At 42.9% G+C, this 27,230-nt stretch overlaps 3 protein-coding genes across 3 annotated transcripts in view; 1 reads left to right on the top strand and 2 right to left on the bottom strand.

Annotated features, from left to right (window-relative positions):
* Positions 1 to 20,134, top strand: part of acsf2 (acyl-CoA synthetase family member 2) — a 59,055-nt gene extending 38,921 nt beyond the window's left edge. Inside the window, exons 11-16 of the mRNA XM_061707813.1 lie at positions 14,330 to 14,437; positions 15,061 to 15,212; positions 15,330 to 15,471; positions 17,209 to 17,319; positions 17,404 to 17,472; positions 18,933 to 20,134. Coding sequence (XP_061563797.1) covers positions 14,330 to 14,437; positions 15,061 to 15,212; positions 15,330 to 15,471; positions 17,209 to 17,319; positions 17,404 to 17,472; positions 18,933 to 18,995 — 645 coding nt within the window. The 3' untranslated portion in view covers positions 18,996 to 20,134. The remainder of the gene's footprint in view (positions 1 to 14,329; positions 14,438 to 15,060; positions 15,213 to 15,329; positions 15,472 to 17,208; positions 17,320 to 17,403; positions 17,473 to 18,932) is intronic.
* chad (chondroadherin) lies at positions 124 to 9,961 on the bottom strand. The gene is made up of 4 exons (XM_061707737.1): positions 8,976 to 9,961; positions 4,126 to 4,289; positions 2,306 to 2,464; positions 124 to 827 (listed from the first exon to the last, which is right to left on the bottom strand). Exons 1-3 carry the CDS (start codon positions 9,759 to 9,761, stop codon positions 2,317 to 2,319), a joined length of 1,098 nt encoding a protein of 365 aa, XP_061563721.1. The 5' UTR covers positions 9,762 to 9,961; the 3' UTR covers positions 124 to 827; positions 2,306 to 2,316.
* Positions 20,135 to 20,573: 439 nt separating the features above from the next.
* Positions 20,574 to 26,287, bottom strand: armc7 (armadillo repeat containing 7). The gene is made up of 3 exons (XM_061707815.1): positions 26,126 to 26,287; positions 22,368 to 22,511; positions 20,574 to 22,283 (listed from the first exon to the last, which is right to left on the bottom strand). Exons 1-3 carry the CDS (start codon positions 26,190 to 26,192, stop codon positions 21,940 to 21,942), a joined length of 555 nt encoding a protein of 184 aa, XP_061563799.1. The 5' UTR covers positions 26,193 to 26,287; the 3' UTR covers positions 20,574 to 21,939.
* Positions 26,288 to 27,230: the final 943 nt, after the last annotated feature.

Here is a 27,230-nt window from a genome sequence, read left to right on the forward strand (position 1 = left end):
AGCCTCCAAAACAGGTTTCCGCTTTTATACACAAGGGGGAGACAAACTCCTCCAAACAATCACATCGATTACCTCCATTTGGTCGGAGATGTTTTCAACATAATGAAGTGGACAAAATAAATCTCACTTTTGTAAAAGGTTTATTGGATGTAAGCACTCGTTATCATTTCCAAAAGTCCAGGAAAGTAAAGAAGCGGAATATACATTTAATATCTGTAAAATCAACTCTTCAGACACCCTCCAAGTTGTTACCATTTTTAAATAAAATGTTAACCAGAAATGTGCATTAATGATCCTGCATTCATCCACATCTTGTACATTCTGAGAAAAAATAAGCTTTGTAGTATTTTAGGGGATCTCGGAAAGTAAAGATGGCAGTAAAGGAAACAAATCTATTAAATCATCTGTTCTGTGTATTTAGGATCATATTTAAATTGCTTTTTATAAGTCTTTCAGAGAAGGTAAACAACCGCTGATGCTTGTAACTGCAACCCTTGTGAGGTCATGAATGCACCGTGGGAAAAAAAACATGCATCTTGATGTTATTTGAAGCCCTTATTTATTCAAATCCAACCTTTGTTCTGATGGTTTCGTGCATCTTACCTGCTTCCATTTCATACCTCATTCTCCATCGTTGATATAAATGAATGAAATTAAAACTGGTCCATATGCATTTGTATGTAACATATGTGTAACGTTAGTGAATGCGTTTGCTTGCACTGCTGACAACATGTGGCATGTGAATAGACGGACAGTCTTAAAGTATGTTCAGTAAGCGTTGCCTTCGCTGTTGCCGGTCACCTGGACAGGCTCCTTCTCCGTGTTTCCTGAAGTCGGGGGGAGAAAAGACGCAAAAATCAGCAGCCAAATCAAACAGTCTTCCCTCCAGCTGGAGACCCAGTGACCTGGACCCCAGGGCCATCATGGAAAAGTTCAGTCAGGGACAGAGGAGAGCTTGCAGAGTTATTCAGCAAGGAAAAGAGAGAAAGTGAAAAAAACATTGTGTAAAGCCAAGTCTCAGTCCCTCCACAACTACGGACAGCCCAGTCCTCCTCGTCCAGCGTGACGTTGTCCAGCTGAGACCAGCTGAGACCAGCTGAGAGCAGCGATCACGCGGCAGGATGTGTTTTGGGACTGCAGAGGGACCAAAACTACCTCAGGTATTCACAAAGATGCTCATCCGTCTAAGACGGCGTCACAACAAATGCTCTTTATCTTTATTGGCGGTCTGGTGTTTTTACCAACATTTTTAAGGTTTTGAAGGAATGCAGTGTTATTGTTGTTTTCTTTATTATTATAACTTTCCATCCCCTTGTTTAAAGAGAAATACCCTTCTGATGATGATTGATCGGATCTGGATTGGGGGAATGTGTCCTGTTTGTGTCTCCTCTACAGTGGGACACATTGTTCTCGTTGAGAAGCTGTTGCGGCCGGTGCTTGGGATTAAACTTGTTATTAAAGTGGGTCATATCTACATGAATAATATAACATAAACTAGGGCTGGGCGATATATCGAGATTTTAATATATATCGATATATTTTCAAACGCGTTATGGTACGAGACAATATCGTTTATATCAATTTATTTTTTTTTTTAATGATTTTGATATAGCTTATTTTGTGACAAATTGACTTGAATGTTTTATTTGAGATTTGCACAAATGTTTTGTTATTTGCACAACTGTCAACCTCAGTTGAAAAGTCTGCCTGTTACTGTCTACATTATATTAATTGCAGTGTATTTTAATTTAATTGTTATGCAGGAAAGGGATATTTGTTTTTATTTTACTCAAGAAGCATTTTTATTCTATATATGCAGGCAGTTTATTTTTATTTCATTTGTTTTATACATTTTGATTGTGCAGACCTCTGTTAATAAATGAACCTGTGTGACATTTGGCACGAGGCTTTGTATTAAAACCGACTGTTTTTTTAAGGGTTTGCCTCAGAAAAAATGAAGCTAAAAGAGATGCTATGCTATAATGCTTTGGGGGAAACCCCAATTAAGGCACAGAAAAAATATCGAGATATATATCGAGTATCGCCATTTAGCTAGAAAATATCGAGATATGACTTTTAGTCCATATCGCCCAGCCCTAACATAAACTTATCAATAGATCTATAGTGCACATGCACCCTCAAATATCAGTAATTGGCCATAAACGGTAGAACGAATGAAAATCAAAATTCTGTTTACCTTTTTATGGTTAAAAAAATTGTACAAGGCAGCTCTGAGATTGACATGTCATGTCTCATGTCTCATGTCTCATGTCTCCACATTCACCACTTGCTCGGGGACAGATACCTGGACGGAGCTCACTGCCGTGCGACCTGCTTGGCTCTCTTTGTCTTGGACTTGCTCTTGCAGTCGCTGAAGCCGGTGCTGTCTCTGACCTGCTTGCCTTTCTGCGACGGGGGAGATGAGCACACTGCGTCTGGACGCTTCCCGGTGGAGTCCATCCACCTGCGGCCAGAAACAGAGACACAGCTGAAGGAGCAGCGTGGCGAGGAGAGTCAGGGTGCCGCCCCGTCGTCCAGCACCGATCTGTGCTTCTGGAGGGGATGTGGTGTTGTGTATTGTTGGCGGTTTTTAGTAAAGCGTCAGTGCTGTTTGGTCCCATTAAATGTTGGAATGGCTCATGGAAGTCTTTTACAGACACTCAAGGAGGGTTTTAATTCTGTTAAAGAGGGACAGAGGACCTTCGTAGCGTAGAGGAGCTCACTCCTCGCATTATTACTTCCTTGCTAGTTGCTATGATGTCCACTGTGGCTCTGTAATTGTTATCGATGGGTGTTATGGTTCTTTAAAGCCGTGTGTAGTTGTAAGAGAGTACTGGGACGAGAGCCTGAAGTGAATCTGGGTGTTTTTTGTCGATAGTAGACCTGCAGAGCTTGAGGCTCACGCAAGCACAGACCAGCTTCTTCCTCCGTCCCTCAGTATTTTTGCTCAGATGCAGGATATTCAGATCTACCAAATCTTGCTACACTGAGAAGAGTCGCTCTGCCTCGTCTCTTCTCGTGGATGGCATCAGTTCAGAAGATGCAAAGATGGCTATGGCCGTTTGCCATGTCGGCGTATTTAAACACGTTAGATGGAGAAAGCAGCTCTCAAGAAGGGGAGGAGGTAACAGAGTGTGTTTACATGGGAAGTTTAATTCCTCCTTAATTCAGAATTAAAATTAAATCCGATTTAAAATGAGTAAAAATGACCATGTAAACACCTAATTCCCTAATTCACCTAATGAAAATGGCCATTCCGAATTAAACTTAATTCCGAAGTAAGTGGCTGGTTTATTCCGATTTTAAATCCAAATAGAATAATTCCGCGATCATGTATACACTCATTCCGCTTTAAATTAATTCCGGTCTTTCTGTGCTGCTCGTTCCCTTGCCGTCTGTCGCCATGACGCTTATATTCCGCGCTGGGCTCGGGCACGGTGGTCAAGAGCAGAGACGATTTATTTAACTGGAAATAATTAAAAGAACAGATGGCAGGAAACATAAAAATTGTGAGCTTTTCAAAGTTGTAGCGGCTAAGCGGCTACGTTTTTTTTTTTTTCCGGTAGACGTAACTTCCAGTCCGCCCCCCTGTCCAATCAGAACCTTCCCAACTCCCAGACCTTAAGAGAAATTGGATAAAGCCGATCAAATGTGTTTTCCATGTAAACCTAAATTCGGAATAACTATTTCCATGTAAACTTAAAGGAAAATTGTTTAATTCGGAATAATTAATTCCGAATTAAAAAACATCATGTAACCGTGGCCATAGTGAGCGCGAGCGTTTACTCACTTTCATGATTTTAGTGACCTGACGGTGATGAAACAACAACACCAAGTAGCCACGTGTCCATAGAGCATGTGCTAAAGCTAAAGCCCTCTCACAGCTCAACTCAATTGAACAGACGGCGCCGGCGTTATCCTAACCCTACACCGAAGCTAAGGGGCCTGGTACCATGTGGTTGCTTCAAACAGGTGAATCACAGCATCTCCATGGCCACAGACCAAAGTTGTTTGGTAAACAACAGAGATTCATAACCCCAGTGAGTAGCTATCTGTCATTTGTTTGTTTTCTGAACTGTTTTGGGGAAATGGCTGCGGTGCTTGTGTTGCAGGCGGGTCTCTTACCTGCGTAGAGGAGCTAGCTGGCAGGAGCAGCTCCACAGGTTGTGGGAGAGGGTGAGGTTGGTGATGGTGCCAAACTCGAGGCTTTTGGGAAGGGACCTTAACTTGTTGTGGTCCAGCTGAAGCGAATTGACCACCTTCACTCCGTTGAACGAGCCATCAGAAAACTGAAAAAAGGCAGAGCCACACAGGAGTTGAATGTTCACAGCTGGATTTAAGGAGTTATTTTCCGTAAACAGCACATTGTTTTTCAGATGCTTGGCATGCTTCCTGTGCAGTTGTTAATAGGCCGCGGGATGCAAAAGGGCAGGGATTTTTCCAGGTTTCTCAGGCATGAAAGCTTCTTCTCATCTTTCCTCCTGCACCAGCAGTTATGTAAACACCGACATTCACTGGGCTCCCTCTTTACCTTCGGCTTCTTATGCATCTGTGAGAGTGCTAAAAGCTACAGAGAGGTGCTAGATGAATGGACCTAAGTCAAGTTTTATCTCTGCCAGGAAGAAGACGAGGGCAGGTCAGCCCTGAGCTTTATATGTTGTTTCATGGGAGTTTTTAGGAGATGAGTCTGTTTGGAAAATTCCACTCTGGAGCAGCAACGAGCTGAAGCTCCGGTGAAGTAATGGTGGAGATGCTTTTTAGTTTTTGTCATCTGTCACTTCTTTGGGCCACTTCACTGCCACGAAAGCTTGCAAAGGCCTGATTGTCTATTCAACTGGGAGGATGGCAAGCTAAAAATACTCCTCTTCATGCACCTTGGAACACCCTGCCTCTATTTACCTGTCTCTCTTCGCAAGGGTGACCTTCCATCCAAGTTAAAAACACTCCGCTCTGAAAATAACGCTTGTGTAATAATTAGACTCAGACATGCTTGGTCAAGGTCCATAAACAAAAACAACCTAAAAATACCTGCACTTGGCTGGAAAGTGGCTTGTTAATCCTGGGAGCGGTGCGCGCTGCGCCGGCCAGATCCTGCTGCCTCTACCTGGCTCCCACACAGTCCCAGCGTGAGGAGCTTGTTATTTTACGGTTTCCCTTCTGGAATGCCTCGATACGTTGGCAAACGTAGACTCAAATATTGGATTAACCTCAAGTATGAAGTTCAGGCAGGAATGTCTCAAAAAGATTGTTTGTTGTAGAGTTTGAAGTGATGGATGAACAGACAGATCTCTACAGTCTTATCTTGGTGGGGTTCAGGTTAAACCCTGACCAGAATCCAGAGCTGAACTGCACATTGTACCTGGGAGGTCTGGACGCTGGTTTCTCTGACGCTACAGCAGTTGTTACATGACTCACCTAAATTAAAAAGCGGTTGAGCTGAAAAGCATTGCTACTACTTTGCTGAACGTTTTATGTCTCACCTTCATTTTTCACATTTTTTTATTTAACGCATCTCTAGTAGTACAAACTTTTACCATTGGTGAAATGTTGCTCATATAAGTACCGATTCCTAACATGAGATGTGACTAAAGGAAATCATTTTTCTCTTTTATTTAGTTATTAAAATGTTTTTAGTCCTCGTTCATAGCACCAGGTGGTTCTCATGCCTGATAAAATCATTCTCGTCAAAAGCTAACATTCATGAGTTTGGATTTGGTTGATGGTTGGGGCAGTGCAGTATCTCCTTCGAGCTGGGGTCCTCTACCATAACCCTGGCAGCTCCAGGGTCTGAGGTGTTTTCACTGCTCCGAGGACGGCACTTTGCTGGCCAAGATCTCTGACGTTACCGGGATCTGCTGGAACTGCTCTCCCAGCCTGGAGGTTACCTTCACCTGGCGTTGCTGTTTCTCTACCGCTGTTTTCTTCTGGACTTTCTTCTGGACTTCATGGACCATCACAGTGTCCAGGTGTCCAGCCGTCTCCATCCTATCAGTCTGGATTTGGATCTTTGCTCCGTCCATTCTCCACCACTCTTGGAGGTATCTCCTACCTCGACCTCGACAGATGTTCCTGCACACGATTCCAGCTGCTTGGTTGTGGAGCACATGTATGTCTTACCCCCCTCAGCCTGCATTTGGCGGGGCCATGTTCTCCCAGTCTGCAGCCGGAGTCTGGTGTGGTCCATCCGGCTTCATCGCTCTTGTGCTTACGGTTTGTCCTGGTGCTGCAATGATTAATGCTTCCGACCAGCCTTCTCTAGCCCCTGGTAGGCTCGTCAACCCCTTCCTCAGTCCTGCTGTGCATGGGCTCCTGTTCTTCCTCCTTAAGCCTGATTTAAGGTTCTGCGTTAAAACAATGCAGAGCCTACGCCGTTGCCGTGACGCCGTCGTGAACCCTTCGGACTTCTCCGTCACTCCATTTCGCTGTGGTGCAATACCCCCCCAGAGCACTAGGGGGTTGCCTTCTTTTCCTGAATGGTTTATCGTCATCTCTAGTTGATTCTTTGGTTTTTTTTACGGACTTCCTCTATGAGTCGCTCCTCGACTTGGTTTATTTGTTTATTTGATTGGATCCCCATTAGCAGCTGCACAGCAGCTGCACAGCAGCTGCTAATCTTCCTGGGGTCCACCCGTAAGTTCACATTGAGTACCGGTAATGAAAAAGTTCAACTAAAATACAAATTATAATGATAAGGAAAAACTTACACTAATGATGACTGCAACCATTGCAGCAATAATTAAAACAATGATAACAATTAAGTAAAATTACAAAACAACAAAAAACAGAAACAACCAGAAAAAAAATACCACCCAATAATAGTAATAAATAAATAAAATGAGACAAAAATAATTATCTCATTCATGTTGATAATGTTCTGTCCCTGTACAACAACAAGATGTTTAAAAATGGCGGGGATGGCGCAGTCTGGAACTGGAAATGCGTTGCTACCAAGCAAACCAATCACAGCCGTCTCGGTCTGCGTTGGGTCTGCGTCGCCTCGACGCGTAGTTACATTTTTTGGGAGGTGCACATCAGGCTACGGCGTAGGCTACGGATAGCCTCCCGTGTAGCTGCGTACCCTACGGTGTAGGCTCTACGTTGATTTAACGCAGAACCATAATTCAGCCTTTAGTGGATACCTGCTGCCTGAGACAGTCACTTAGCCATTCATCATCGGGGCCCATCTTCCAGATGTATTTCTGGATCTTTGTTGTTTCATCTTGGATCGTGTCTTTGACACTGATCAATCCCCGGCCTCCCTCCTTCTGCCCCGTGTGGCGTGAAGGTCCTCCATGCAAATATATCCATACATCCATAAACACCTGCAGATTATATCCAGTTGATCCAATAGCTGGATACACTGAAGATACGAGCCATTGGATGTGTAAACCCACTGCCACGGTCTTACGGTAGCCATCACCCAACAACAACCCAGACTACCACCAAGGTACTGCTGTCACCCTCTATGTCCATCAAGTTTTACATTGACTTTGAGCCCTGCTGCAAAATGGACACTTTCAAACCGTCTTTCTATTGGCCACATTAACAAAGAACATTGAAAGTTTTATGGTCTGGAGGCAGGTTTGGGGAGGGGAGCCCAGGTGGGGCTGTACTGTTGAGCACGGCTGTGGGAGTATAACACTCGGACGGTTTTGCTGCTAGTTTAACTGTTGAACAGAATAATTAATGAATAATGAAGTTTGGATATGTGCATTTTTTTTTAAACCAAATCTTAATTTTAGGAAAAACAAACTAATGATTATGTATTCCTTTGCTGAATAAAAACAAATGGATCCATCCATCCATCCATCCATCCACCCATCCACCCATACATCCACCCACCCACCCACGCATCCATCCATTCATCCACCCATCCATCCATCCATCCATCCATAATCCGTCCATCCATCCATCCATCCACCCACCCACCCATCCATCCATTCATCCATCCATCCATCCACCCATCCATCCATCCATCCATAATCCGTCCATCCGTCCATCCACCCACGCATCCATCCACCCATCCATCCATCCATCCATCCATCCATTCATCCATCCATCCATCCATCCATCCATCCATCCATCCATCCACCCACCCACCCATCCATCCATTCATCCATCCATCCATCCATCCACCCACCCATCCATCCATCCATCCACCCACCCATCCATCTATCCATCCATCCATCTATCCATCCATCCATAATCCGTCCATCCATCCATCCATCCATCCATCCATCCATCCATCCATCCATCCATCCACGCAAGCCTAAATACAGTCTTTGTGTGGACACTGTTCTAAGATTTCTTTTCATGTTATAGCTTTGTGAAGTCTGACATTCTAAAATCAGGAAAAAAAAATCTTCATTATTTTGCTTCTCAACACGTTTACTTTTAAAATTTGGGCATCACCTACAAAACCTAATGTCCTGACGCAGATATACGGTAGATATCTAAAAACCTGAACAAATACAACAATTACACGTAGAGCTGGACTATTTATGTCACTACAATCTGGCTCTAAGTCTCCCGTATGTGAAGTCTGTGCCGAAGTAAATTGTTCTTCAGTCAGCTGAAGGTTCTATTTATTTCTGGATGTTTGCATCGCTGCGATATTGTGAAAATGAGGCTCAGAAAGCAGAATTTAAATCAAACGTTTCAATTTTACCTAAATTCTGTTGTTATTGTTCCTGTAGACTGGTTGTAACAGAAGGAAGATTAATTTATAAATATTTTTACATTTATTTTTTAAGTTGCAAGCTCATGGAAAGATTGCGTATAAATCTGCAGGTGGACACAATCCTTCCGTCTGGTAATGTGCCTGATCCTTTAAATGCAGAATTTTATTCCAATTAAGAATTCCCTTGAGTTTACAGTATTTTACATGACAAAAGCCTCAGATTACATGTTTATAGACTTGTCATCTTAGAAATTACTGTGACACTTTAAAAAACGTGGTGAAAGCAGGAACCCACCTTCTCCAGGCCCATGTTGTCCAGGTGTAGCTTCAACATGTAGCGTCCAAAGCTCTGGAAGGCGTTGGGGGGGATGGACCTCATGGGGTTCTTCCCCAGCGCCAGCTCCTCCACCACCCTCAGTTTGCTCATGGCTACCGTGGGGTAGGTGGACATCTTATTCTCGTCCAAATGAAGGATAGCGAGGTTCTCCACTTCGTCCAGGGAGCCCGGCTGCAGCGTCGTCAGCTCGTTCCGGCTCATGTACAACCAGCGCAAGTTCTTGGCGCCCGTGAAGGTCCCCGGCCGCAGCTCTTGCAGTTTGTTGTCGCTGAGCTGCAGAACGAAGAGGTTGATCATGGGGGAGAAGATGCCCTTTGGCAGGTCGCTGATCTGGTTCCCGTCTAGGTAGAGGTAGGTGAGTCCTGCGAGATCCTCGAAGGCACCTGGCTTGATGCTGGTGATCTCGTTGTTGGACAGGTAGAGGTAGACGAGCTTCTTCAGCCCCTTGAAAGCCTGGGATCTGATCTCCCTGAGGTGACATTGCTGCAAGTGCAGAGAGATGAGTCCCTTGCTTTCGCTGAAGGCCCCCGTGGATATGCTACCCAGGTTGTTCCTCTGTAGGTTCAGCAGACGGGTGTTCTCAGACACCTGAGGGATCCGCTTCAGCCCCACACCATCGCAGATGACGTGCTGCAGGTCGCCGTGGCAGTGGCACTGGCTCGGACATTGGGCCGGGACTCCTTTCACCGCGGGGCCCAGGACCATTAGGCAGGTCCCCAGCAACAACCAAGTCACGCAACGCATCCTGACTCGTCAACAGAAGTACAACCTTCCTGCAGGAGAGTCCAGGCGAGAGTGGCCGAGAGGGGCGTTGAGGAAAAGAGGTTCAATCGAAAGCGTGTTTGTGTTTTCGCAGTGAGTGAAACAGATGGAGAGAGGAGGAGTGAAAAGTTGTGAAACGGAGCAGAGGTGAGAAACATTCAGTTTGAGAGAAGGATGGCCAGGGAAGGGAACACACAGCACTATTTATAACATGTACTTGAGGGGGGAAAAAATGAGGAGGGCAAGAGCAAAAGGTCTCCATGAACAAGTCAAGTGTCTGTGAGAGTTTAACCCTTAAAGACCAGGAGGGCAACACGGGTCCACTCGGTCTCTCTCCTGCTGGCTTGCAATGACATCCTGACAGTGAGCTTGCAGCAGGATGCATGTGCCAAGACAAATCATAACAACCAGGGCTAGTACTTTTCCTACAGCTTTCAACGTGGCATGAGGTGGGGTTAGATCTGTGTACGCTCCCAGACATCTCTATTGTCTTTCAGTGTGCGGGGGCAGGAAAAGGAGCCACTCAGTCCAGCTGTTTTATAACCTATAATAGTCTCCAGATGTCTGGAGAGAAGCAAGATGCAGATTCAAGACTGCAAAAGGCCACTTCACTCATCACAAGAGAAAAAGTTTTTAATGTCCTGTTTTCATTGCTTCCTTTGAAAACAAATTGAGGCATTATGTAACGGCAGTTTCCACCCAGACCTTCATGCTGATGGAGCAGCTTATGTAATGTCCAGTCTGTCTCTGGCAGGATGTAACTGGCTTGGGTCAGGGGATGGTTGCATTTTTGAGGATGGATGGATGGATCCACCCATGAACACTGGAATCTAGAGTTTACTCAACAAATCTAACATTTTATTGGGAATCTCGTCTCCTCCCTGATTTGTCAGGTAAAAGGTTCTCGTCAGCCTCCTCAACAAAGCCCCCGGGAGGGTTGTTTCCCCCAAAACTTTGGATAAAATATTATTTTATGCTTTTTTTCTCCCAATAAATACCCCCAAGTATATAATAACTACATGTCACCAGTCTTTTATCTAGTACATCCAGCTGCCAAAAAAGGTAAAAGCACTCTGATTACCTCTGAAGTAAAGAAGCAACCAGAGGCCGTTAATCACAGTTTGTTGAACACCCAAGACCATAAACACCATAATTAGTTGATTTTGCATGTAAAATAATCTTTAAATGGCTTTTGAATAGTTTGTTTCAACTTTATATATTTTTTAGTTTTTTGCTATTTTTTGTCTTGTGTTGATAATAATAATTATAAATGTGTGATCATTCAGTAATAATTGGGAGAGGTGTTTTATACAGAATATACAGCAAATACTTTACACAAAATAAGAATAAAATCATGGGAATAAGGTAAAATGATAAGGACAAGCACCATCTATCCCTCTGTCTATCCGTCCCTTGTAATGTCCCCCAGGTTGCTTCTGGAGCCAAAAATCTCACGGATATTTGACTGATAGTTACGCATCTACATTTTTGACCTCTTCCCATAAAATTGTTATGAATAAAAAGAGGTACGTTTTTGAAAACCAAACGATCCCAACTCTATGGACAACAGTCTGGTTATGAATTTCTGATCAATTCTGTTGCATCTTCAGTCGTAGTCGGCCCAAACCTTTATCATGAATGTTTCCCTTTGTTTTAGAATCGAAGCCCGACAGACCTTGTGGATATAAGAGCATTCCCTGTTCCTGAGTTAAAGCGAGACTTGGTCTGGGATCCCAGTGATCATATGACAGCAGCGAACATGTTCACATCTGCTTCCAGTAAGAAATGAGTCAGGTCAGCATTCCAGACTCCCAAAAGGAAAAGAAACGTTGCTCTTATCTGGTTGTTTGATGGTAACGTTTTTTGCCGGCTCTTTACTGTCAGAAGCTTCATTTCTCAGACGTTGGTAATAAATCATTTCTATGGAGGAACAAAACTGACATAATTAAAAATAAAAGCTTTCCTTTTCCTTATACATGCATTCCTTGTTTTTACATTCCCTCATCTCCTCTTTCTACTTTACCTTATGCATTTCTGTCCATTAGGCAGATGAGGAGGCCAGGCCTTCCTGGTCCAGCTCCTCTACTATTGGTCAATAAACAGGAAGGAGCAGGATCGACGCAAAAATCAAGACATGTTGCATCGGTTTCCTGGTCTTGCCCTTTCGCTCTCTACAACATCAGGAAAATCCAACCCTACCTGACAGAACATAAGACATAGCTCCTGGTTCAGGCTCTGGTCATGTCACGCATTGACTACTGTAATTCCTTGTTGGTCGGCCTTCCTGCTGCTCAGTTAAACTTCTGCAGATGACCCAGAATGCAGCAGCACGTCTGGTCTTCAACCGGCCCAAGAGAGATCATGTCACTCCGCTGCTAATCTCTCTGCACCGGCTTCCAGTTGCAGCATCAAGTTCAAAGCTCTGCTTCTGGCTACCTTCACTCCTTCATCTAGAGCTACACTCCCTCTACCTTCACTCCTTCATCCAGAGCTACACTCCCTCTACCTTCACTCCTTCATCCAGAGCTACTCTCCCTCTACCTTCACTCCTTCATCCAGAGCTACACTCCCTCTACCTTCACTCCTTCATCCAGATCTACTCTCCCTCTCCACAGCTCCGCTCAGCCAGTGAAAGACGCCTGGTTCTTCCACCACAACGTGGTGTGAAATCAGTAGTCAGACTCTTCTCCTCCATTGTTCCCTGATGGTGGAACGACCTACCAAACTCTGTCTGATCTGCAGGTCTGGACCTACTTTTAAGAGCAAGCAAAATACTCTTTAAGGCAGTGATTCTTAACCATAGGGCCGCGGCCCACACTTGGGCCGCGAGCGCCATCTAGTGGGCCGCGAAAAAAAATTCAGTTTTGTACGTGTGGGCCGCGGGGGCCGCGGGACTGCATAGCAACTCCCGACCAAATGAGGAGAAGAAGACACTCAGCTAGCTGTACGTGTAATAGTAAGAGAAATGGTGTGTATTTACAGAGTAAATCTTTCATTTTGCACAGAGTACGTTTAGATCCGCCAGGATCAGGGATCGATTACTTGGGTCTGCGCCCAGAGCGAGCGAGCGCGGCGTGATCATTTACCCCGGCGCGTCCCCGCGGCCCCGCGGCCGGGGAGGTCGGTGCCGCTCGGGCGGCTCCGTCGTTACTGGTGAAAGATGGTAGATGTAGATGCGTGGGCTGTCGTGTCTGCTGGACTGGACTGTTCGGGCTCGCAAAAGCATCGGAAAGTGACTGCTGCAGCGCGACCAGAGAGCTGCGGCGGGCTCGTGCTCGTCGCAGCTGATCAGGCTCGGATGAAACCTGACGCGCGCAGTCCTGACAACTTATTAATGTAAATAACTTAATGTAAAATCATCCTGCTCTATTTTTAAATATGCACACTTGTATGCTTGTGTGTGTGTGTGTGTGTGTGTGTGTGTGTGTGTGTGTGTGTGTGTGTTTTTATATATATATATATGTATGTATGTATGTATGTATATATATATATATATATATATATATATATATATATATATATATATATATATATATATATGTATATATATATATATATATATGTGTAGGCTATGTGTGTGTGTGTGTGTGTGTGTATATTCAAGTAGCCTCATAGTTGTATCAACATCTGCATCTGACTGTTATATTAAAAAAGTAGCCTACATATTTGCCTCTTAACACTCTCTTAAAAATAAAATAGATTTTATTTTATTTTTCAAATGGTATCTTATTTTATTTCTCTACCAGCAGTTTGAATTTCCCCTTTTCTTTGTTAATTGTCTCAACACATCTTAACAATTGAACAGTTTTGCAGTTTCTCTTTCTTCCCCTGTTATAATCTTATGCCCCCACTTTCTGTCGTTCAGTGAGAGAACTGAGCTCTAATTTCTCCTGCCAGAATTTAAATCTGGGCTGGATGGTCATATATATATATATATATATATATATATATATATATATATATATATTTATGATGTTCTGGACCTTCCCTTGAGTACATTTTCTCTAAATGGACCTCCTAAAGTTTTAGTTGAATACCCCTGCTATACAGTGTTAATATTTTGATGGGCCCCGGGCCACTCTGTACTGAAAAAAATGGGCCCCAAGGTCATAAAGGTTAAGAACCCCTGCTTTAAGGAGCACTTCTGCATTTAGTTTAACTTCTCTGCTCATCAGAACTAGTTAGATTTGTCCAGCTCTTTGCAGGACTCAGCACTGAGTAAGCTGCATGCACTTATGACAAGATGATTGCATGATGTTGTCTCTTTAGACGTAGCTTTCTTGTATAAAGGGACTGTTGGGTTGGGCAAAGAAAAAAAAGAAAAAAGAAATTCTAGCACTAGCATGGCAGCACCTGTGTCCAACTGGACTCACAGCAGTCTGACCAGCACAGATCCAGCATTATCAGTTTTGTCAACACATAGGGTCGACAGTATGTGCCCCCATGTGGTCAGAAATGGTATTACTACACAGAGTGACTTTAAGTGTGGGTTCACCCTGACATCAGCTTTTCCTGCCTGTTCGTATATCCTGTTGTTTTGTGGTTGCTAGCTTGGATATGGGACGACGGAGAACAGCCCTGTGACCTTTCTCAACTCACCTTTGGACAACATGCAGAGGAAGTGCGAGACGGCCGGCTACATCATGGAACATATAGAGGTACCTCATCACAATACTCATTTACGCTTAATACACATGGACATCTTCTCTGCAGCACATAGTCCAGAAAAAAGTATGCATGTCTTTTAAACACGTATATGTATATCAAAACAAAATAAAATAAAAATTGATCTCGTCTTTACCAGGTCTTAAAATATGACCACAGATCGATCCGCTGCTACAAATTATTATCTTTTTCACAAAAATCATATAAGATGCTGAAGCAGCGTATGAAATGGGTGTGTACATCATCTTTATATAAGTACACTGATTAGACACCACCTGGATCTAACTTGACAAAGACCTAATATTCTTTCATTAGAAAAGTATTTAACCTTCACTGATGCAACAGTACAGGAATAAACATCCATTAGTCCATGTTACTCACCGTTGGATAAGTCTCCAACAATCAACATGTGAAAGTGTTTGTGTGTGTGAAATATGTTGTTGTAAAGTGTTTTGTGGAATTGCTGTGAGTACCTGCATGTAGACAATGTGAAGACCTCTCAAGACGCTGGCACAAATCAGCTGTGAAGCCTCCTAATCACCCAAATATTTAAATTGTAATTAACTTGGATTTTTAGCCAAATAAGTTGATATACCTTGAATCCCCTGCTCTGTAGGCTAAAATAGTGGACCCTTCAACGGGGGAAGTGGTCCCTCTGGGGGCGCAGGGGGAGATAATGATCCGAGGATACTGTGTGATGTTGGAGTACTGGGGAGACCGAGCTAAAACAGAAGAGACCATCACTAAAAACGGCTGGTACATGACTGGGTGAGTCTGAGCATAGCGCACATGAGACCTTAGCATTTACACCGTCAGAAATGTCCTCCAAACACATGTCGTCTCATCACGATGCATCGCTTCTTCTTGACGCATTTGGACCTGCAGAGACATCGGCAGCATGGACGCGTACAGCTACTGCACGATTGAAGGCAGGAGGAAAGACATGATCATCAGAGGAGGAGAGAACATCTACCCGGCTGAGGTCGAACAGTTTCTGCACACGCACCCCAAAGTGAAGGAGGCACAGGTGAGCTCAAGCAGCAAGGGCTTAAGCCTGATTTAAGGTTGTGTGTTAAACCAACGCTGAGCCTACGCCGTTGCCGTGACGCCGTCGTGAACCCTTCGGACTTCTCCGTTTTGCCGCAGTGCAATACCCCCCCAGAGCGCTAGTTGATACTTTGTTTAGCTTCCGGTTTTTCCGGTCACAGTGAATCAAAGAGATAAGGACAACTAATGTGCAAAAAACCAATACAACCCCAAAAAAATTAAAAAATAAATCACACACAGGAAGAAAAGAGCGCTGAAAGTTCACTACTGCTTCACGAACCGGAACTGGAAAAGCGTTGCTACCAAGCAAACCAATCACAGCCTCTCGGTCTGCGTTGGGTCTGCGTCTCCTCGACGCGTAGTTAAATTTTTTGGGAGGTGCACGTCAGGCTACAGCGTAGGCTACGGAGAGCTTCCCGCGTAGCCGCGTACCCTACGGCGTAGGTTTAACGCAGAACCATCATCCAGCCTTTAGCTGTGCCCTCTGTGGCTGAGAGAAGCAAGGGAATCTCAGCGAGGCTCCCAAATGGTGTGACAACACTAAGCACCGTTCACATGTTTGCTGTTAAGAGAAGAATTAAAGGATTCTTTGCTTCAGCTCAGCCTGCAGAGCATTTGTCCACTGATCAGACGTTGAGCGGTTTGATCCTCTCCTCACAGCTGATGGAGGTTTCCATCAAGCTGTGTGGAAAACTCCATCAAGCTTTCATTTCTGGCCCCCTGACCTCTGAAAAAAATCTGGCGCCATCACTCACGGACCGTCCACTCCAGAGGTTAGAGTCCCACTAATCCAGTCTGGATTTCACCTGGATATCCTCGGGTTGGGTCTCAGTGGGGAGCATTGAAAACCTGAACTATTTTATAGTTTAATGAGAGTTAATGCTTTAACACCGACCACAAAAATAATTCACATCATTTCAGGTCCACACCAGGAACAACCCTCTCGGTAAACAGTATTTATGAACTGCTCAATAAAGCCTCACTGGATTTTCAAACAATGTAGGCAAAATGTGAGCTGTAAATAATTAAGTAATTTAAAGAATAATCATTTGACAAGAAACTGTAAGGAAGCTGTAACATTTTCCTGTTTAGGAAAAGCTCAAACGTCAGGTTGTTGCTTATCGTTACGAAGCAGTTTGACAGATATGTGGATAATTAATTTGTGCACTGAGGATTAAAAAGATGTCAATGTATCAATCTTACTCGTCGTTCGTCTTGGTTCAAAGGATGTAATAAATACAAGTTGCAACCTTTTTCAGCCCAAAATGAGCCACATGCACCAACACCCAAAGTTAGCATGAGCACAGGACAATAGCCTATTCTGGATGTGGGTTTAGAAAAAGGTTGGATTTATAAATGGAGGAAAAACAAAGATGAAATTAACTGAAATATTTTGGAGGGAAAGTGATAAAAAGCTATAAAACCAAAGAAAATTAAATGAAGCTAAAAATTGAAATATCTGGTCTGGGTTTAAAAAAACAGACTATATGTGTTTTTTTGTCAGTAATTCACATTATAATTGGTAGAATAATTTTTGCTCTTTGACATTCTGAGAGGGTCGGTCCGGTTAGATTTAGATTTAGGGGCGTTCCCGGGCCTTGTGTTCAGAGCGCTTTAATTCAACATTTGGCGCCACAGGATCCTCCTCCCTGCAGTCGCGGTGATGCATTGCTGGCCCGCGTGTTGTCAGGTGTCTAACGGTCCTGCTGGTTGCCAGGTGGTCGGGGTGAAGGACAGGCGGATGGGGGAGGAGCTCTGCGCCTGCATCCATCTGGTGGACGCTCAGGAGTGCACAGCGGAGGAGATCCGAGACTTCTGCAAAGGACAGGTGGGGCTCACCTCTCCTCTCGTACAACTGTTGTTGCAGGCTGGATAACCTTGCTCAGCTTCTGTCTTCATTCTCTCCTGTTAGATCTCTCACTACAAGATTCCTCGCTACGTCCTGTTTATGACAAGCTTCCCACTCACTGTTACTGGAAAGGTAAATTCCCAAATCCTGACGTCTTTGCTGAACTGTATTATCATATTCATATTCTGATATTCCAGATGAAAGAACTGACCTGTGATTCATTATTGTTTCATGAATTAACCCCTTTTTCAATTGTTTAGCTCTTAAAATGTTAATAAATAGTGATAAATACATCTTTTAGTTTGAGGCGACGTTTACAAACTCTTGACATCTTTATTATTAATGTATTTTAACTGTGCTGGGGAGCTGGAACCAGCAGAGCTTTGGGATGTTGTTCTTGTTGCACATGGAGGGAGTCTAAAGTTAAAGGTCTCGTTCCCTCTGATGGTTGAAAGAGGCTAGAGAACCATGATGTGCGTGCAGACCAGCTAATAGCTGCTCTTCCGTCCTGTCTGGGAGCTCTGAGGGCAGCTCTGTCCAGAAGCACACGCCTCGTCTACACTAAATCCCTCTAAACAGCGGGCCGCGACAGAACCAGCCCGTGTATGTTTCCGTATTCCACCCGAAGGATGACATCTCAATGATGACCTCCCCTTTTTGTCATCTGTAAAAATCCAGTTAGGAAAACTGTTATAACTTTACACAAGTTTAAATCTATGAATTCACATCAGCTTGTACTATTAGATCTCCGACCTCTCGGTGTTGTTTGGCACAATAAACTAAATTTGTTTCAGAATGTGGACAAAAGCAAAATGTAGTTTTCTTCTAATCTTGTTTCTTCCTAATTTGGGGGGTGCTCAGAGCTTTGTGTGTTACGTCCATCAGTCCCCCCAGCTTGAGTTCTCATTCAACCTGCCCATGTGTCCGTGTGTTCATAAACACTGTTGGATGCAGGTGATGCAGTTTGAAACGCTGTCCAGCTGCACTTTGCCTCGTTGTTAGTTGTTACTGAACTTTAGGGCACGTCGTAAACAGAACGGTCAGGAACATCCAGTTCATTTCAGACCTTCGCCTCGGGTTCTCCAGGTTCCTGGGTTCTCCAGGTTCCTGAGTTCTCCAGGTTCCCGAGTTCTCCGGGTTCCCGAGTTCTCCGGGTTCCCGAGTTCTCCGGGTTCCCGAGTTCTCCGGGTTCCCGGGTTCTCCGGGTTCCCGGGTTCTCCGGGTTCCCGAGTTCTCCGGGTTCCCGAGTTCTCCGGGTTCCCGAGTTCTCCGGGTTCCCGAGTTCTCCGGGTTCCCGAGTTCTCCGGGTTCCCGAGTTCTCCGGGTTCCCGAGTTCTCCGGGTTCCCGGGTTCTCCGGGTTCCCGAGTTCTCCAGGTTCCCGAGTTCTCCAGGTTCCCGAGTTCTCCAGGTTCTTGAGTTCTCCAGGTTCCCGAGTTCTCCAGGTTCCCGAGTTCTCCAGGTTCTTGAGTTCTCCAGGTTCCCGAGTTCTCCAGGTTCCCGAGTTCTCCAGGTTCCTGACTTCAGTCGTACTTGCTGGAATATTTCCATCATGAAACAATGTATTGATTTACAGTGTTGTTTTTCTACTCAGATTCAGAAGCACAAATTGCGCGAGGAAGCGGAGAAGCTGCTGCAGCTGACGGAGGAGGAATGAAGGACCTGAGCCGTGCATCACTGTAGCCACAGAACCACGGATCCCCCACTAGAGGCTGCAACCGGGGTCAAAATGACTATCAGAAAATCTTAGCTGCAACAATTTACAAGAATGTTGGAATCGATCACGTCACATGTCGCACATAAAGGAATCCACATTGTAAATTTAAAGTAGAGTTTTTAAATAAAAGAAAAAAAATCAGGATCAATTGGTCCAAAAGATAATTGTATAACTCAGTTTAGACCAGTTTGATATGACATCACACACCTGTTGGCGCCCTTCTTTGAAAAACACTGAAATAATTAGAAACTGATAAAAGTGATAAAGAATAATTAAGTTAACACAGGAATGAAAACAGACATTGTTTTTGAATCGTGGTTCAATGGAATCATAAAAGAACCCCAAATCAGTTGCAACGCTAGAAAATGTAGACAATAACTTGGTAATAGTGGCACGTTAAACTAAATTGTGTCCTAAAATCGGACTATTTAAAGGGTTAAAGGTCATCTGCTGGTTGGTTTCATGGTGTCCACCACTGGACATGGACCAGAAAAGCGAAGGAGACAGTTGTTGAGGACATGAGACAAGACATTATAGACCAGCATGTTAAATCTGAAGACTAGAAGAGCAGCTCCAAGCAGTGGGATGTTCCTCTGAGCCATTCAGAGGTTTAGGGACCACACGACTGTAGACAACCTCCCTGGACCAGGTTGTCAAGTATGTCAAGACTGATGACATACTGAAAAGACAGATAATATGAATTGTAACCAAAGAGTCCCAAACATTTCTGTTTTGGACTGATTTCTGACATTTTGATGACTGAACCCAAACCTGGCCGCTGCTGGGACTTTCTGCAGACACGTGAAGCCACACGCAACAAGTCTGTCACCTGAGAGGAGTGTGAAGCAGCCACAGCAATGTCATTTTATTGTGCTGTTGTAAACGCCAAGCAGGAATGTGCATTAATCCGCCGCAGACAATAGTCCCAGACAGAAATTATATTTTCCTCTGTTAGAGAAATCTGTGGCCAAATGCACGAGACCACAGAATCTTTTAAAAATGAAATTTATACTTGAGAAAAAGCCACTGGGTTGAGAGGTGGAGGGAAGTTGGAAATTAAAGAGATTCTTGTGATTTTATTATTTTCTTTGGATTTGTAATAAGAAAAATGAAAAACAAACCGCTTTTTTATCCTCCCTGGATTTATGAGGATGACATGTTTAACAATGTGTTATCGTGCAGAAAATCACCTCTTTATAAACTTGAAACAGAGCTTTCTGGGTTATTGAACCCAGATTGTCCGTGTTTGCGGGGAGAACAAAAGCATTTTTATTGATCTGCTTTGAAAGGTGTGCACGTTCGGCCTTGAAATGTCACGCACACACAGTTCGTTTTGATTAAAGCCTCTAAACCGAGCTGGTACCGTCGACACACGCTCGGGGCTGGGAAGAATTTCCTGACTGGGCTACATGTGGAGTCCACCTGCTCGGGCGTTCTCCTGTCTAGACCTGCAGAACTCGACCCAGAAATAGCTCTGAAAACAAACGCTGTTGCTGCCTCCGAAGGAGGAACCTCGAGGTTTATTTAGCATTTATTATTTGACATATTTTGGGTTTGGATTAAGTGTTTCAAGACATAGTAATCTTTCTGACAGAGCCAAGTGGAAGGTTTGGCTCTGACATGCCCCAACACCTTCCCTGAATTTTAGGAAATCACATTTTTGTGGAATATACAGTCAGGGCCAGACATTTTTGGACACTGATACACTTTTTACGAGTTCCCTTTATACACTACCACAATGGATTTGAAAGAAAACAATCGAGATGTGATTAAAGTGTACACTTTCAGCTTTAATTTCTAAGGTATGCCCTTTACTATTCAGGAATTACAGACATTTACAGCAGAGATCCTGAGATTAAACTCCTGCCTGAAGTCTGGCGCCTGTGGATCTCATCAGAGTTTCATTCCTGAAGATGGTTTGTCGGCCATCTATGGTCTGCTTCACTGCTGCTGCTCGTCAGTGGTTTAAGTGTTTGGAAAACAAATTCAGCTTTTCTTCTCTCTTTTATAAAGATGACAGTGACATCTTCCTTCTCGGTTGAGGAAAAGCATTCAGGACAGGAATAAACATCTAATTTTTGTGACCGTTTAACTTCATTTGAACCTGGAAGAACAGCCACATGCTAAAGTGCACAACGCTCTTACAGTCTGGCTCGCAAATTGTAATAAATGTCTGTGAAAATAAACTCCTGAAGATTCACTGCAGGATTTTATGGAGTGTGGACAAAAGATTTACTATTGTCCAGCCTATTTCCTGCTTACTTGCTCTTTTTCCGTTTCCAGCGTTGCTCTCTGGAGTCTCTGCCTTGCCTCTGCTGTGAGCTCCACTGTAGCTCCGGAGAGCTGCTTTCATCTGTGCTGATGTGTGAAATGATCCCGTCAAGCAAAATTAAGTCAAAAAGAGACAACTGGAACAGGACTCCAAAGATATTTGTGATCTTTTTGTTGACAGTAGAGTCGGTGAGCTAAAGGACACTTCCAGAAAATAATCAATTATTTCTTTATACTGTATGAGAATTGAAACTGAGGAAACAAACTCCTTGGTGTTGTGTTAATTCTCTAACCTGCAAGTGTTTTTTGGATAATAAAAGCACGACTTTAGCAAACGTTTTTTTGCCTCATTTCACTCCTGCACACAGAAAGCAGCTCCAAGGCTTTTCAAATCTGACGTGGAACAAAGTGAGAGGCCAGGACAGTCGTCCACATTCACCAACATCCAAGTCCCACCTCCCACAGCATGATGCAGGACCTCGTGAGATGTGCCTGAAGAAGAGCAAATCCCTGCAAGAAGGTGCAACATCGGGGTAGACGGGCTTGAAAGAGCATGAATTTCCAGCAGCAGAAGAATGCTCCTTGTTCTTTTTCCTACAGAGTAAAGCGGTCTTCAGTCCTTGGGTAAAGGGATCCCGACCGCCATCTGCTGTCCCTGCATCTGCTGCTCAGCCGCCCTCACCTGCTCTGGGCTGCAGCAGTCCTGCAGGAACACGGCAGCCAGGTTGCGCAGGCGCGTGCTCTCTGCCAGGGAGAAGCGCAGCATGCACTGCAGGATGCCTGGTTGAGTGGTCTGAGACCGTGACGTGGGTGTTGTGAGGTTTATCAGGGTGGTGATGGCTGACAGCACCGTCTCCTCCCTCTGCTTGGACAGACAGTTGGTGACTAAGCTGATCCCACTGCTCTGCAGGATGATGTCTCGACATTCAGGGTCCATGCTCAGGTTACACAGCCCACCTGAGACCAGGACACACAAGAGAGGGGATTATGAGAGCATATTCACACGTGCTGATCTAGAGTTTCTGCTGGCGGGATGCTCACCCATCCCAAACTCCACAAAGTTCTCGTTCTCCTCAGTCAACATGTCCAAGAAGAGGTCGGTCACCTGCAGCTCCCGCAGATACTCCATGTTCTTCGGGTCGTATGCAAAATTAGCTAAGTTAGCCAGAACCTGCTCCTTCGCCTCTGATTTAGAGAGAAGAAAAGCACGTAACTACCGGAGCGCCAGTAATGCAGACAAGAGTGGGACAAGTTAAATTAATGTTTTAATTGTGAACATGTTCCAACAATATGGATATTACTGAAAAATAAAATAATATTCCTCAGTAGGCCAAATTAAAGTAATCTGTGTATGAAATTGTTTAAAAACGTATACATTAATCAATGTAAAGAGAATCAACATTAATCCAGCTAAGTTGTTTGGAATGTTTAGAAGAGCTGCCTTCACTGTCAAATCTGTTCTATGTCCTAATTCAGTGAAAAGCTGTCTACAATGACAACCTACAATAAAATGATCTTCATTACTGGCAGGGAAATGTGGTGCTACTATCTGTTCATTTCTATTTTAACTATTTATTACTATTTTATTCTAAACTGCTGTAATCTGCCTTCACTGGTGTTAAAGTGAAGCATTTTAAGAGTAGTGGTGTGTTTTCCTGTAGAAACAGAGTCCCCTGCTGGTAATTCCATAACTTCTTCTTTCTTCCTGTTTTTGGGTTGAATCTTTGGCCCAAAAAGGAAACAGTCGATTAAAATGATCAGCCTCCAAAGAAGAATGCAGGATGGCAAGGCAGGCAAGGCAAATGTATTATAGCACATTTCACATGACGAGCATCGACTCAATGTGCTTAAATAAATAAATAAATAAATAAAATTACAGGGTTACAATAACAGAAACAGACAAAAGAGAGAAAAACAACAATAATTCCATTAAAACAAAAGTGCTATCACTCAGCCAATCATGTAGAGTTTAGTCAAACGTCTGTGCAAAAGGGTACGTTTTTTGTCTGCTTTTGAAAGAGGGCACTGTTGGAGCAGACCTTAGTTCCTGCGGAGAGGAATTCCAGAGAGTGTAGTAGTGACTGAAGCACCGTGAGCAGATCTAGTGTGAATTCTAGGTATGATGAGAAGATTCTTATTTGATGATCTAAGGCAGTGTCTCCCAACCTGGGGTCCGGGCCCCCCCTGGGGGGGCTCCTGAGATCTCTGGGGGGGCGCAAAACTTTGTCTGCTTTGAGGATATGCAGTTGTAAAAATTATATTTGCGCATGTTAAATAAAAAATCCTAATAACACACCTAATGGAATACTGTAATCCAAGTCTGTATTTAACCACGTAGTATTTTAAAATGACCAAAATATATTTCTAAGTGATTTAGCAGGATAAAAACTTAATAAATTATTATTATATCATTATTCAACATTTAATCATACTACTACTCCGACAGGTTGTTAAAGGAAAAATGTTAAACATTTTTGCTCTCATATTAAGAGACATTTTTCAGTAATTATTTTATGTCCTTGCAATTATTTTCTGTGCGTATTTTATACATTGGTGACACAAAATGAAGGTGAGAAAGACAAAGTCATATGTATACAGGGTAAACCAAAGAGAAATGTATCACAAAAACATAATTAATGTTAATTTTTTTCAATTAAAGATTTTTAACGAATCACTTTACTCTTTTGGTGCTAGTACATACGGGTCGGGGGGCCCGGCTGGTCTGTCTTGTTAGACACAAGTAGGGGGGGCTCCAAGGAAAAAAGGTTGGGAACCGCTGATCTAAGGGATCTGTACGGTATGTATTCAGTGAGCATGTCAACCATGTAGGAGGGAGCTAAGCCATTCATAGATTTAAAAACAATAAGAAGTTCTTTGAAATCTACTCTTTGTTTCACAGGGAGCCAGTGAAGAGAGGATAAAACAGGAGTGGTGTGTTCATACCTCTTGGTTTTGGTTAGAATTCTGGCTGCAGCATTTTGAATAAGCTGGAGTTTATGTAACACTTGCTTTGTTAGTCCTGCAAAAAGTGCATTGCAATAATCTAATCTACTGGAGATAAAAGCATGAACCAGCTTTTCAGAGTCTGATTGTGACAGAAAGCATCTTACTTTAGATATATTTCTGAGATGATAGAATGCAGTCCTGGAGACATTAGCTATGTGTTTCTGGAAGTTAAGATCAGCATCTAAAGTACCACCCAGGTTTTTGACAAGCTCACAAGGTTTTACTGACAGAGGAGTTAACAAAGGGAGAATATGTCGCCTCAGAACACTTGGACCAACTAAAGATGTAGAGAGAAAGACTCCGTGAGCCGATCACTTCAGGAAGTGATATCATCAGGGTGAAAAGTCCAGAAACGAGCCTGGACCTCAGAGGATGCTGGACCTTCACTCTAAGGCTGTTTGGTTAAAAACAAACCTGGAACCGGTCAAAAGTGCAAGATTTCAAAAGCTTTGGGGAACAATAATGAAAGACATTAACAAGAATCGCGGGGTATTTCCAGAGATGATTAATGCTGCACTTGTCCTGCACCGGACGATTTACAGGGGCCTTTTTTTTTTTTAGGAGCGAATTTATGTGTCAAATGTTTTAGCATCTGAAACATGGGGTGCGTTTTTGAAGTCTGATGAGACCAAACTTGTGCTGTTTGGGTCCAAGGGGGACGTTTTTCTTTAAGCTGCTCCAGGGACAGAAACCCTTCAGGCATCATGTTGAAAAAGAGGACTGTGTTGATATTTTAGGAAACAATGGAAAGAGGTCTACTTGTACTTTAGCACAGTACTCGAGTTGTAAAAAAAAAAATCAGGGGGGATGGTGGATTTTATCATATGGGGACAGATAATTTGTGCTGATTACAAATAATATACTATATTACAAATAATAGCACTGACCAAAACACCTGCAGAAATACTGCAGGAATGACATAGCAGCAGTTAAATGCAGCGTTTTGTAAGCTTTAAATATCCACTGGGTTTACATCAAATACATCAAAACACAAAAATAAAAAACTGTTTTCTGTACTTATCAATATGACTCTGTCCTTCACAGGATAAGTAAAATGGATCACTGCAAAAACTCAAAATCTTAACAAGAATATTTGTCTTATTTCTAGTTAAAATGTCTCATTTTAGTAAAGAAATCTCATTACACTTAAAACAAGACTCACCACTGGAAAAAAACAACAATTTTCACCTGTTTCAAGTAGATTCTCACTTAAAATAAGTAGAAAAATCTGCCAGTGGAATAAGATTTTTTTGCTTGGAATAAGAAGATAAATCTTGTTCCATTGGCAGATTTTTCTACTTATTTCAAGTGAAAATTTACTTGAAACAGGTGAAATTTGTCAAATAAGTTATTTTTCTGGTGATGACTCTAAATGTTGAAATAGCAGTAAAACCACATGCATTGATGAAATGACATAGGGGATGGAAAGGGGGGATGGCAGTTTTACAGGGGGGATGATTTGGACCGTTTTTATTTCAGGGGGGGATGCCATCCTCCCTCATCCCCCCTCAACTCCAGTACTGCTTTAGCTTTTGAGTAAGACTTTCCAAGGCCTTTACATTTTACAGATGCAAAGCTACGATGAAGAGTCAAGTTACAGAGATAACACCGCTGTCTTGCGAGTATCAATGCAAGATATTCACGTTTTCTCTGGTTTATGTTTCCCTCACCACAAACTTAACGTTATAACCTTAAATGAAAAAGGATTAAATGCAAACTCCCCCCGCTTCTTTGAGCCTTTACTACCTTTATTATTCATCTTTAACAACGATAAACGGAAATAAACTTCTTACCGTCACAGTCGGTGTCCTGAAATTCAGTGACCAGAGTTTGTAAATATTCAAACCGGTCATCGTTCATCGCTCAATGCCAACTCTGGTGCACAGTAAACAGTAAACCGATACTTTAAACAGCTTTTTTTATTTAATAAGATATTTGTAACCAGCGGTTGTTTGGGTCCGTTTCTAATATGTGTCCCTTTAAACCGGAAAATATGAGAACAGTTCCGGCTTATTTATAAAATAATGAACGAAACCGCAGTGAAGACTTATTTTCACATATTCAAACACAATACGGATTAAGTCGTTTATCTTCAAATGTGCGGATTTTTTTTAGGATAATTTGGTTTTCCAAAAAAAAAACGACAGTACGACTCTATGAAGTGACTGCGATACACGGTTAAATTGAAGCTTTTATGCCCCCTCGTAAAGGACATCAACATGGGGATCTATTTATTAAAATATTTTAAAAATAATGTTACTCATAATAATAGACTTGGCGTAATTTGAGAGCGATGAACTCTCAAACATTTATTAACCATTTATTCAGCCTTTATTCTGTTTTAGAAAAAGAGAAATCTTGTGTTTCATTGGGATTTTAAATAAATAACTTCAGAAAGTGGTTCCTAAGCATCGATTCGGCTTAAATTGGGATGTATATAGCTTTTTAACAATATTTTTTTTTCTTTATTTAAATCTTGAAATACAATGAAAGATGAAGATCAAAGGCAAAATACAAATACAGATAGATTCCAACACCAAATTGAAAATAAATAGTATAAATATATATATATATATATATATATATATATATATATATATATATATATATATATATATATATATATATATATATATATATATATATTATGTCATAGTCTTACGTCACACGTACCCGGAAGTGGGGGTTGGAGGGGGCGTGTCTGCTCTGCAGCTAGCACGCTGACGAAGGTCAGCTAACAACAACTGATGCTGGTTACTTTTCCTTTTATTTATTTTCTTGTTTTCGTTGTAAAGCCGCATAACTGAAATCCGGACACAATGACGCAACACAAGCTGTCCTCGGTGAAGCGCCTGACTAAACCGGTTCTGTTCGGGACTCTGGTCGTGGGGCTCGCTG

Source organism: Cololabis saira, chromosome 19, assembly GCF_033807715.1.
Source record: "Cololabis saira isolate AMF1-May2022 chromosome 19, fColSai1.1, whole genome shotgun sequence".
In the NCBI taxonomy this organism is placed as follows: domain Eukaryota; kingdom Metazoa; phylum Chordata; class Actinopteri; order Beloniformes; family Belonidae; genus Cololabis; species Cololabis saira.